The sequence below is a fragment of the Delphinus delphis genome, chromosome 7 (genome assembly GCF_949987515.2).
Source record: "Delphinus delphis chromosome 7, mDelDel1.2, whole genome shotgun sequence".
Taxonomy (NCBI): Eukaryota; Metazoa; Chordata; class Mammalia; order Artiodactyla; family Delphinidae; genus Delphinus; species Delphinus delphis.
This window is the reverse complement of record NC_082689.1, coordinates 26,974,323-26,986,836: the sequence shown is the minus strand read 5'-3', so window position 1 is coordinate 26,986,836 and position 12,514 is coordinate 26,974,323. Positions and strand designations below refer to the sequence as shown.

The 12,514-nt window shown below is 37.5% G+C and overlaps 1 protein-coding gene across 3 annotated transcripts in view; it reads left to right on the top strand.

Moving 5' to 3' along the window:
• Window positions 1-12,514, top strand: part of UNC80 (unc-80 homolog, NALCN channel complex subunit) — a 247,081-nt gene that overhangs the window by 143,803 nt on the left and 90,764 nt on the right. For all 3 annotated transcript variants that reach the window (XM_060015561.1, XM_060015559.1, XM_060015560.1), the window contains 2 exons: window positions 7,024-7,131; window positions 8,315-8,453. In XM_060015561.1, the coding sequence (XP_059871544.1) occupies window positions 7,024-7,131; window positions 8,315-8,453 (247 nt within the window). The remainder of the gene's footprint in view (window positions 1-7,023; window positions 7,132-8,314; window positions 8,454-12,514) is intronic.

The window sequence follows — 12,514 nt, the reverse complement described above, 5'->3', positions numbered from 1 at the left end:
AAGTAGGTTGCTGTGGTAGGAAGAATAATGTCCCCCCCAAAGGTGTCCGATTTCTAATCCCTGGAACCTGTGAATATGCTACCTCACCTGGCAAAAGGGATTTTGCCTATGTGAGTAAATTAAGTATCTTATAATGGGGAGATTATCCTGGATTAGCCAAGTGGGCTGAACGTAGTCAGAGGTAGAGATGGAGATGTGATGACAGAAGCAGAGGTCAGAATGATGCAGGGTAGTGAGTCCAGGCAGCCTCTGGAAGCTGGAAAGGGCAAGGAAATGGATGATTCCCTAGAGCCTCCAGAAGGAGCACAGCCCTGCCAATTCATTTTAGACTTCTGATCTAGAGAACTGTTAAGATAATAAATTTGTGTTATGTTTTTGCCAGGAAGGTTTTAGTGATTTGTTACAGCAGTAATAGGAGACTGATACAGTTATAGCTTAAGAAATAAGCAATAAATGGCCCAACTGTTCACTGATAAATAATAGAGTCAAATCAAACTAAAGGAAACTTCTTCAAGAAACTATTACATTTTCTAAGCATTCAGCTGCACTTTCCTGAAAACTGAACAGCTGAACTGGCAGAAGATGAAGACAGTAACCAGGGCTGCCGTGCTTCTGCCAGGGAAGCCCTGAGTTACCCATCTGCCCCTGAACAGGCGTGATGGCCAAGATGCTCTGCTGCATGCTGCTGGCCGCCCCTGCAGCTGCTTCTCACAAGTGGATCTGCCAAGAGATCTTTATATAATCCCTATTCATTTCGATGAGCATTCATTGTGCACCTGCTGTTGGCACAATATGAGGCCAGATATTCTTGGAGAAATAAAAAATAATTAAGCAGGAGTAGAGGTTATTTCTGTTGATACTAAAGAGTTTGTGAACCAGGTTTGGTGGGGTGGGAGGATGGCAATAAAATACAAATCAAACTAGAGAATATAAACAATAACAAAAAATGCACTGTAATGCTTTAGCACTCACAAAAGGGATTTATTTAATTATGATTTTTAAAAATTTGAAAGCAATATGGGTATATGGAAGAAATTTTGGCTAATACAAGAGCTCCTAAATAAAAAAGATATGTATCTCCTGCGTATCATAAGTGTGCTAATTTGCCTTCTGGAAAATGACCTTTTAGTATTTTCTTCAAAGCATATGTATGAGCGTATAAGGTAGGTATACATCACTGACAAAGTACTTTTTGATTCTTGCAAATCTTGTGCAGGAGACACTCTTCATCACATTTTACAGATGAAAATGTTGAGGTTCAGAAAGATGGGATTGTCCACAGTTCACATCTAGAACAGCTAGACTTTAATTTATAAACATGGAATTTCAAAGTCAGGGCTTTTTCAACTAGACTCTATTGCATCTACCGGTATTCAAACTATACAAATTCTGAGGGGAAATCAGGTGGGGAAACTACATGAACTGCTAAATGATGACATAAACAGAAAAATATGTATGTGTATATATGTTTATATGTGTATGCATGTACATAGACATGCATGTATGTTTGAGATACATGCATACATTTATGTTTGAGATACATATATGTTTGAGATATATGTGTGTATATATGTTTGTATTCATGTACATAGACATGCATTTATTTTTGAGATACATGTATGTACACACATGTATCTCAAACATAAATGACACTTCATACAAAGAAAACCTATTTTTATTTAGGTAAGTTCTCCTTCATATAAAAACTCCCTTAGCTTTAGAAGAAAACCATATATGTTGAAAATTGTAAAAATACGCCAACCTAATGTTCATTGTTCACCATACACACGCTGAGATTTCTTACTTCCATACCTTTGCTCCAGCTGTATCTTCACCTGTAATCTACATGTGGCTGAACCTAAACATCCTTCAAGATCCAGCTCAAGTGCTGCCTCCTTCTTTTCTGATCTCCCTAGCATTTACCACTGGGCATACTGCAGGTGGATGATTAATGACATTGTCTATTCCTTCTTCCTCTAAACTACAATGATGGTTTACTTGTGCTTTTCACATCCTTCATTCAATTATTCATTCATTCATTGATCCATCCATCCATGGGTCTATTCAGCAAATTTTAAAGAGATTCTGGACCATGCTGAGTCCATACTGTGTTGGGTATAGTAATGGCCAAAGAGATATGGCCCTACCCTTGTAAGATGCACACAGTCTAGTCTAGAGACAGAAATTAATCAAACAAACATCCCAAGTTGATGTAAAATTGCAACAACGATAAGCACAATGAAGGAGAAGCACTCTGTGCTGAGAGATCTTATGAATAAGACTTTGAACCAAGGATGATGGCTGGAGCATGGAGGACCATGGTGCCTGATGAGGCTGCACAAGCAGGTAGAGAGCAGACCAGGTTGAGCCTCTGAGGCCTTGGGAAGGATTTTAGTCTTTATCCTGTGAATAGTGACAGCACCGAGAGGTTTTTAAGATTGCTCTGCCTGCAAAGTGGGGCTACTTGCATCCCTATTTCTCTTCTCACTTAATTATAAAGCTTCTTGAGAACTGAGGCAGTCTTACACATTTTGCATCCTGTGTGATACCTAACAGAGTACCTCACTATGGCAGAGAGACTATAATATTGAGTGAGTGAGTGGGCTATAGAGTTCTGTGATGTTTCATGAGTGCCTTTCACCTCTGGCCCATCCAGGACACTGGCCTGAAGCAGCAGAAAAGGTTACCAACCTTACATGTTGCTTACATTTTTGAAAGGGAAAGTAAAGCAAGAGTATAAGTGTTCCCTAACCCTAACACACTTAAATTAGTCATGCAGGTGGAGAGCTGAAAAGATGTATTGAGTCTTCTGTGATAAACATTTTATTTCCAAAATGCCAGCCTCCTGTTCAAGCTTCTTTTTTATTCTCTCATGATGTTTCCATTTGCCTGTTCTGAATCTGTCACATAAATGAACAATGCCCACATTTTCAGAGCCCAAATGAAAACAGAGTAGGCAATAAATCAAGAATAAAAGCAGTGATTCTGATTAAAATCGAGACTTATGAGCAATTGGTATTTCATTCGTGTTTCCTTTTTAATTGGTTTTTATGGCAGAATATATTTGTGGCAGCTAGTACATTTTGTAACCCTTCTAACTCTGATCAATCTGCTAATCTACATTTCAGTGCTCAGAGACTCCCTGTACATTCTGTTAGACTGTTTTAGTGCACTTCCAAATTTGAGAGGTTTAGATAAGCTATCATTATATATATCACCTTCACCAAAAGGTGAATTCACCAAAGAAGTCTTTGAATTTTCCTGTATATCTCTACCTTGTCTAATGCTATGTTCTAAACATAGTAATGTGCAATTAGTGCTTGCTGATGGAAATGGGTGGATAAAACATTTTTTCCTTTCAGCCGAAAAGGAGAGGTAACTAAAAGGTTATATGTACCCAAAAAAAGAAAGGGCATAGTGTCCATAAATTTTGTGAAGCCAGTGTAAATGGCAAGAGGCCACCTGATCTCCTGCAGGACTAATATTTTTCTAAAGCTATGGAAAACACAGCTGTGAGGCCAAGCCCAAGCCCTAGGTCTTGATTTCATGGGTCAGAATTATTCTTCACTATGATATACATAACTCCTATGTCAAAGATGTATGAGACACAAAGGGTCTGGGTTACCTCTGGGGAAATACTATACTTCTATTGGCATGTTTCTTTCCAGAAACATGAGGCAATCCCTTTCCCAAAGAACCCAGTAGGCTGACTCCAATTTTCCCAAATGTTAAATACTTCATTATTTCCACAGTGTTATCATCATTTATGACATGTATTCTCCTTTTCTACTTATCTTGAATTTTCATTTGTTTGCTAGCTGTCTCTCCTGGTAAGATACATTCTCCAGAAGGGTGTATCATGGGGGTTTTGCTCCTCAGCATATCCTCAGAAGTTAGCCCTGTTCCTGGCAAATGGTTATTTCTTAATAAACATACTTGAATTATTAAATGAATAAGTAAAAATTTTACTTAAACTAATTACGTATTATGCCTCCATTGTCAATAATATTTTGTTGTGAGTAATAGAAACCCATTGAAATTTGTTCAAATAATTAGAGTTTCTTCAAAGGATATAGCAGAATCTCATGAAACCAAGGACAGGTGGGAAACACAGTCAAGCCTCAAAGGAATGAGATCCAAAGCAGCTGTCCATCTGAGGGTGGACAGTGTCTCATCTCTGCTTCTTTCTGTATCATCTCTGTCTGCTGACTCATCTCTGTCCCCTGACCAGCAACCCCTGCTTTATTCATCTTGTACTTAGACTGAAGTCTCAAGGTTGCATCATCATTTCTCAGCCCCAGTAACCATCACTAAATGAATCAGACTCGGTACCCTAATTCCCTAGGACAGGAATTTGATGGGACCAACCCCTCCTCTTTCTGATCCAAACACCACAAGTGATAATTCCCTGGACAGTTAAAAGATAGGTTTTGCACTACAGATTTTACCTGAAGTTCTACACCATCCCATAGCAAGCATGTCCCAGTATCCCTGCCAGCTCTTGGGACTGTATAATGTCCTCCCACTGACCATAGCTTCCTCTGGTAGATCGACTCAACAATGAATGACATCCTCTATTAGTGATAAATTCTGTCCTTCAGTCTTGGGTTACTAGTTTTGGTTTTCTTTGCAGTCCCTGATTGACGTGTGTTTCCAACCACCGCCTACGTCTCACAGTCCAGTGAAATTTCTAACTCTTCAGGAACCACTAATGGCTATAATTATATAATATGGTTATAAATGCCTTCAGAACCAGCCTCCTACTCCATCCATTTTCTTACTCTCTTCTAGCCAAGTTTTACACCACGTTACCAAAGCAAAAAGCAACTGATGATAATGTTGTTAGTCTGAGTCAGGGTCACACCAGTAGAGGACTTTAGGGACCTCACATAGGGTACCCAAGTGCCCATCACACGTGTACCCATCTTTAATACCTGTTTTCAGGCCTGAACAAGTCACTCAAGAAGAGTTCCTAGCCCATCACCCTAGTGTAAAAGCCTTTCCAATTCCCTTCCCTTTCCACTAAAACAAACATCCTAATATCTTGAAGCCAGCAGAACACACCAGGCTTCTTAAGGAAGCATGCCAGGATATTAAATATTTGATATTTGAGAAGCTTGACTTATACCTTCTGTCCCCAGCAGATAGGATTAAACAGAAGCCTACATTTCACAGAGTGTGAGAAACAGACATAAATGTTTGTCCTTTTTCCTCTGAGTATTTTTCTGTATCTGCTTGCTTAAAATTCCTATAAATTAATCAAAAATATTGTTCAAAGGTAACCCTGAAAAGATAAAGTGTCCAGCCAAAGGAGAAAGCAATAAAATATTTTCAAAATTTAAAAATCAACTTTAAAATAACTCTAACAACCTGGGGAATATTCATCATAAAATCACAGTGAAATGAAATGTTTAAAACTGTGTACCACATATATAGCATCGTCATAGCTTTGCTAAGATGCCTAGGGGGACAAAGGGCTGAAAGGAGCCAAATAATGGCCATCACTGAGTTGAGGATTATAAGGATTTTTATTTTCTTCTTCATAGTTTTTTTGTATTTTCCAGGTTTCTGCAATTTACATTTTTTTATAAATAGAATAAAAGCAGAAAGATGCCACTTTTTAAATACCTTGATTTTTTTACAAAGTCAGATACACCCCTATATTTATATGGAAAATGATTGCCATATATGATTTTAGAAGTTTTCAAATTATATAAAATAAGCATGATATTTATGCTATATTTTGCTTTTACATTCACAGGGGGGAAATAAAGCATTGCAGGATTTCTCTCCCCAGATGATATTTATTCCCAAGCAGGATTTCTCTCTCCAAATGATATGTGTTCCCAAGTATGTGCCTCCACTTTTTTTTTTTTTAAATCTTTAGAAAACACAGCAAGAGCTCTGATTCATTTGTTTCCAAGTAGATTCGTTTAAGAGTTCATTCCATACTGGTCACATAACAGATGCATTGTCTTGGGTCTTTTTGTCAGAGTTTTGAAAGACTTCCTTGGAACATGCATGTACTTTTTAAATTTGCTTTTTCTTTCAAAATATCTCCATCTATAACACTGTGAAGCTCTGTTCAGAAATTCTTAAGGAGTTCAGTTGTTTTCCCTTGGCACTGAGGGAGAGAGTGTTTCATTGACATGTCACTGGAAAAACAAATGAGCATTTATACTGTGCAAAGGGATGGATTCCCTGTTTGCACAGCCTGGAGTGCAAAAATGGAGGCATCAGGACTCAGGATAAATAAACAAGGGCCTGCCACCACTGGAGCGATCATTCTCCCAGCTGCTCTGTCCACTCCATTCCTTGGCACTTAAAGAGTCAGGGGAAGAAAATGTCTCCTCCGTGTATATGCAGATGTCAGGCTTATTCTGGACCCTGGTTGAGAGCACAATTTAAAAGAAGAGCTGCTGCCTCCAATAGGCAAGTATGGGTTTTTAAACAAACAAACAAAAAAACAAACAAACAAAAAAACACTTTACCTGGATGATGGATGCTATGAACTCGTACTTCGTTGATGAGTCTTTTGTCTTTCACTTCCTAACACTCCTCTGTGAAACATTTTCTCTTCCAAATAATCAACTTGTAACATCCAACCCTTTAAAGGGATTATTAGAGAGAGTGGCTTTTAACTGGAAATATTTAAAAAGATTTGTGTTTTTAACAGCTTGGTGGAATATAATTAGCCCTGAAATGGAAATCAGGAGATCCTGTCCTTTCCTTATTCTACTAATAACCAGTTTTGCAATTTGGTCAAGCTACTCCACCTCTCTGGGTCCTGGTCTCTTCAGTGGTAAAAGAGGAGTTTGTTGCTAAATACCCCTAAGCTACCTTTTCATTACAAAATTAACTGCTTTTATCACTTTCAGAAAGTGCAGGCCCATAAAAAGTCCTTACTGAAATCATCTGTTGCATTAGAACCAGTTGGTTGTTTGGAGAATTTGGAGGAAAACAGCACTGTTGGGTTTTGAGAGAACACAACACTCTTCGTCACCTATCTTATGTTCTTTCCAGTGCTCAGATAAATCATGCCTGAGGACACCTTCGCTGAAAAAGAGAGTTTCAGATGCCAACCTAGAGGGGAAAAAGGACTCTGGAATGCTGAAATACATCAGACTACAGGTATTGATGCATGGATCAGAAATGTTCACGGAGCAGTAATAAGGAGGGAACTCCAGATATCTTGTTTACTAATGTTTGGGACATACAATGCCAACTGGCACAGTGTTGGCATAAAGTCCCCTCTAATTTGGTGAGCAAGAATGCTACCAAGTATGCAAGGAAAAATCCCTTCTTGCTAGACAGCCAACTTCCATAGAGACAAGGCTTGGGGGGCTTGGCTAGAACCATGCCTCTTCCCACTCTCTCCACTCTAATGGAGCCAGCTTCCCACCGATGTGTGGTAGCGACGCTCATAGGTCTTGGAATGAGACAGTCGGGTTTCAAATCCTATACCTGCTGCTCTGGCTCTGGGACCTTGGGCAAGTCAACTTAATTTTTCTCAGTTTTAGTTGCCTAATCTCTAAAATGGGGATTTTAACACTAGACCCATCTTAAAGAATTATTGCATGGATTAAAAAAGATAGTATATTTAGCTACTTATCCAGTGCTTGGCACAGTTATATTGTTATTACAACCTAAACTCTAAATCATAACACATTTCCCAGGGGAAGAGAAAAAAAAAGTTTCATGTTTTTCTAGAAAGTGTTTTAAATGATGGTTAAAGACCTAGACTTGCCCCAAACCTACATTTATCACCAAAATTATTTGAAATAATGGATTAAATGGGATTTTGTTGGCTAACCTGGAGCAATAACCACAATGTATAATGTTGTGAAGGGAAAATGCCATCCAAGTTCACTGGCTTAGAAAACTAACTTTCTGAATGGGACTCCTTTATAAATTAGAGGCTGATCACAGTTTCCAGTGGAAATCAGCTTCTAACAGGAAGGAAGATAAGATGCTATGAAAGTCCACCAGGACTTTAAACACAAAGATATATTGGCTGGAGTCCTTCTTTCTCACAGAGCTATACTTATTCTACAGTTTATTCCCTAGGTGGTTGCAAATTAATTTTTGTGGTGAAAGTATTATAAAATTAATATGATTTGGGGGTAATTATACATCAACTAATAGGGTGTAAAGCTTATTATACATCATGCCAATAAATACGCTCCCACTTTAGAACGTATTTTAAGGTCATTTAAGGAAAGCAGAGAGAGGGGAAGTGACACTTAACACTCTAGAGGAGTACAACAATCAGTGTCTTCAAAGATTTTACGACATCATTTCCGTCTTTTTCCAGGTGATGAGCCTGTCGCCTGCTCCCTTATCTCTGCTAATCAAGGCAGCACCGATTCTGACGGAGGAGATGTATGGAGACATCCAGCCAGCTGCCTGGGAGCTCCTGCTCAGCATGGATGAGCACATGGCCGGGGCAGCAGGTAAAGAAAGACCACCTGGGACTCTGGTCCTGCCGCCACTCATCCCAGCGTCTAAACAAGAGAGAGGCACATTCATTCCATTTTCACCCTTAGGTCAGATTGCTAGCAATGGCTGGACCTCTAGACAGAGCTGTGCGCTGAACAGAAACAGGCCTAGGTTCTGTGTGCACCCTTTTCATGTCACTGTATAGTGTGCACAAGGGCAGCATGTCTCTCCCAAGATGTTCCCAAATTATAGAGAATGATTTCCCCCAGAACCTACATTTTCACTATATTTCACAAAAGATAAAATTCTTTTTGTGCGTTGTGATTTCCCAGATTGACCATGAACAACCATCATTAATTTTATTAAATCTTATGTGAGTAATAGTCTGTGTTCAAATCACAATATCAAAATAAATTTGTGAAATTTAAGTGACGTGTCCAAAGCCACATAGCTAACAAATGGTAGAGGTAGAATCTGGATTCTTCATCGTTTTCCATTTTTTGTGCATATTCCTTTATTTTATAGTTATTTTAATTGAAAATGCACATGGTTAAAATTCAAATAATATAAGAGTGTATGAAGTTTAAAAGTATCACCCTCTTTCCCATGACTCCCAGTCCTCTTTCTCATAGGTGACAATTTTTAAATTTCCCAGGAAACCTCTAGGGTAAACTATGCATATATATATATATATATATATATATATATATATATATATATACCTATGTATGTATCTATTATGTTTCCTTTTTCACACAAATAGGACATACCATAGAGACTTCTGCATTTTGCATTTTTCATTTTTATCTAGGAGACTTTCTTAAGAGTTTATTTGAACAAAAATTGCTTCCAATCAGGCAGTGCCAAGCTACAAGTGGTTAGGAGCACTCCACCGAGAGTAGCTCAGGGAGAGACTTTTATAGAGAAAAGGCAGAAGCAAAGAAAAGCAATTATTTATTGTCTGTAGCGTAAAGCCTAGTTAGCTGTTTGTGATTGGTTATCCTTAGCATTTTGATTTGTAACCTTGAGGTGTTTATAGGCATAGATTTTGGTTTGCTTATGTAAGCTGCCGTGGCATTAGAGCCACCTCAGTCTAATGGTCTCCTTTTAAAACAACTTAACAATTTCCCCCTTTTGGTCATCCTCTCATATGTGAAAAGTTGACCAAAAATTAGTATTAATGCCACTTTGTCACCATCAGAGTTAAGTTTCTCTTGTCTCATTGTGAAACTCATAGTGGGTTATAATGTCATGTCCGTGGAAGAATTGTTTTGCTGTTCATCTCATTGTTCATCTTGTTCCTGTTTCTCCAAGCACAGTAAGACCAGCTAATGTACTGCTGATGGCTGTGAACATGCATTTAAGACCGTTGAGAGAATATAGCACACCACAGAGACTACAGTGATAACTGTTAGGAGGATAATATCAAGAGACTGAAGTGTACTCCTTAACCAGGGCCCCAGTGAACCAAACTAGCTAGTATCAAATAAATCAAAGGATGTACCTGTTTAACCAAGTGGCTTGTTTGTTAATTTTCTGTATTTGCTACAATAGTAGAGATATTGATCAGGGCGCAGCAGGAGACATTTGCTATGGCACATGTTCAGCCAATAACTAATCTAAAGCAATTCTATTATCTAAATTTACCTTAGCAAGAAAATCTTGGGACTTTGGTTGTTCAGCTACGGCCTTAGCAGTAGATTCATCAACAGTTGCCAGAGTTAAGGAGCATTACCTTCCTATGCATTAACAGAGAAAAAAAAACAAGTAGTGAAAAGGCAAAAGGAATAAACATTTCATATTGGTGTTAAAGACCTTGATCTGCAATCTTGGGAGACAGCTGTCTACCACAAGATGCCATCTGCCTCTGGGTAAGAACCTCCTTAGTCAATTTTAATTTTAGGTCTCCAGCTGGTATGCAGTTCCAAGAGTTTGGAGAAGCCCTTTTTAACTGAGGGATGTGGACCCAAGGTTCAATTCCATGAAGTTTTCTAAGTAGTTTTAATTGTATATATTGATTAGAAGTCTTAATACTTAGAACTGTTTTTTCCTAGTGAAACTAAGATGTAAGCAATTGTGGAGTGTCTGTTATACTAGCATTCTGTGAGTTGGCAAATTTATAAATACATTTCACGATTTCTGGAAGTATATTCTTTCTTAGTAAATTTTTCATTGTGGCACAAAACATGTTTAGTAATAAATGCAAATATCTTTAGTGCCTCTGAAAAGGAAGCCAAAAGTAGATAAAGCTATGTTCAGTAATTAATGTTTCAATATTGTATCTTATTTGCAAATGATCTAGATAGTCAATGAATATCCATCATTTAACTTATCTCAGCATAACTTTAAGGTTTCAAGTTACCCAAAAGATTTTAGAAACTATTTTTAAGTAGACATACCATAAAGCATAATGTTGAAAAATTTATTTATAAACTTTTTACTTTTTTAAAAAGTAAACTTTTATTTACATCTATTTAATTTATTTGTTCTTAACAATTATGTTTAGAATATTCATGAAAATTTTGTGAGACATTAAACAGATAACCATCATTTTAAGTTATTTTTCTTTCTGACAAATTCTATAACATGAGTTTATTTGACTTTTAGTAAACCTAGGTAGGATAAAAGTATTATATTTAATGCTAATAACTCTAAAGACATACCTATTTTGATTAAACCAACAAACTTAAACCACCTTTTATTTACTGAAGGTTATCCTAGATCAAATGAACTTGAAAAAATTTTTGGTTAGTTTCTGGATTTCTGAGAGTATACTTGATTTATGTAAATGCTTGTTTGTCTTTAAGCCAATTAATAGAGCTCTTTACACATTAATTTTGGCAATACCATCCAAAGGTAGAAAAATATCACACATCTACAACATACGAACAGAGATATACATAAACATACAGACAGATGCAGAGATCTTATAGCTTTAGTTTTAAAATTTTGGCCATGAGACAGGTATGATAATGCAAAACTGACTAGTTTATAAAAGAACAGTTGGATCTAAATTGTGTTTCTGGCAGATAAAATAAGTTAAGGTTACCTGCTCAGATAGCTAAAACTTTTACTAATATTTGTGGGAAAGACTTTTAAGATTTTTCATTCACTTAATTTCCAGTTCCCTTCTTTTTCTGATAAGAATTACTTCCATGAAGTTTACATTTCCAGAGATGGCTTTGGGTTCCTAGAGAAGACCAGGTAGAACGTTTATATCTCAAAGGCACAGAGAAAAGATATAAATTTCTCCAAAAAAAGCTTTTGTTTCCTAAATCCAGTTTTTTTTTAAACAATATCTGCAAGCCTTTTGAGATAAATAGGGGAAATTTGGGGATAGGTAAAAAGGATAGGTGGGCTTTGAGTTGTTTCTAGAGCCACATTTCTGTTCTTACAAAGACTTAGTGTGTTAGACAGTTGTTTTTAATTCCTTGAAAGATTGGGTTGCAGCCTGACTATCAAGATGCTGACCCAACCATCCAACTACATTATTCTTAGTTTTCTTCTTTATATCAGGGAGAAGAGCTCTAAGATGGAAATCAAAAGATTCCTGCGTTCTAGAGCTGTGTGTCTTTGAAACGCTTCAGTAAATCCTTCTACAATGGCTTCAGCATGTTTTTCGTTCCCTCTGGGTACATAATTTTATTTTAGGTTAGGGGAGAAGGCCTAAAAAATGGTTCCTATCAGGCTCTGAATATCAGCTTCCAGTCTGGTCAACTTCTGACTATAGAGCTAATTAAAAAAAAAATTTTTTTTTTTTCCAAATATCTTGTCAGGTTCGAGCGAGACAAACAGTAAATATTCCTGGCAGTATTGAACTACCCCATGAGCACAACATCCAGAGCCACTCCCAAAGATAGCCAGAAGAAAGAAGGACTTAGACAGTTCCCCTGAGAGCTGGCAATGGGAGGACCCTAGTCACAAATGGAATGTAACCCACATTTCTGCCTGGCTATATTTTTGAGTTCCCCAACCTGATGATTGCCAAGCTAAGTTCTCAGGACGAAAAATGAGATGGACAGAAGGCAATAGCTGTCCCCGGGAGAGAAAGGATCAATAACCTTTTTTTTTTTTT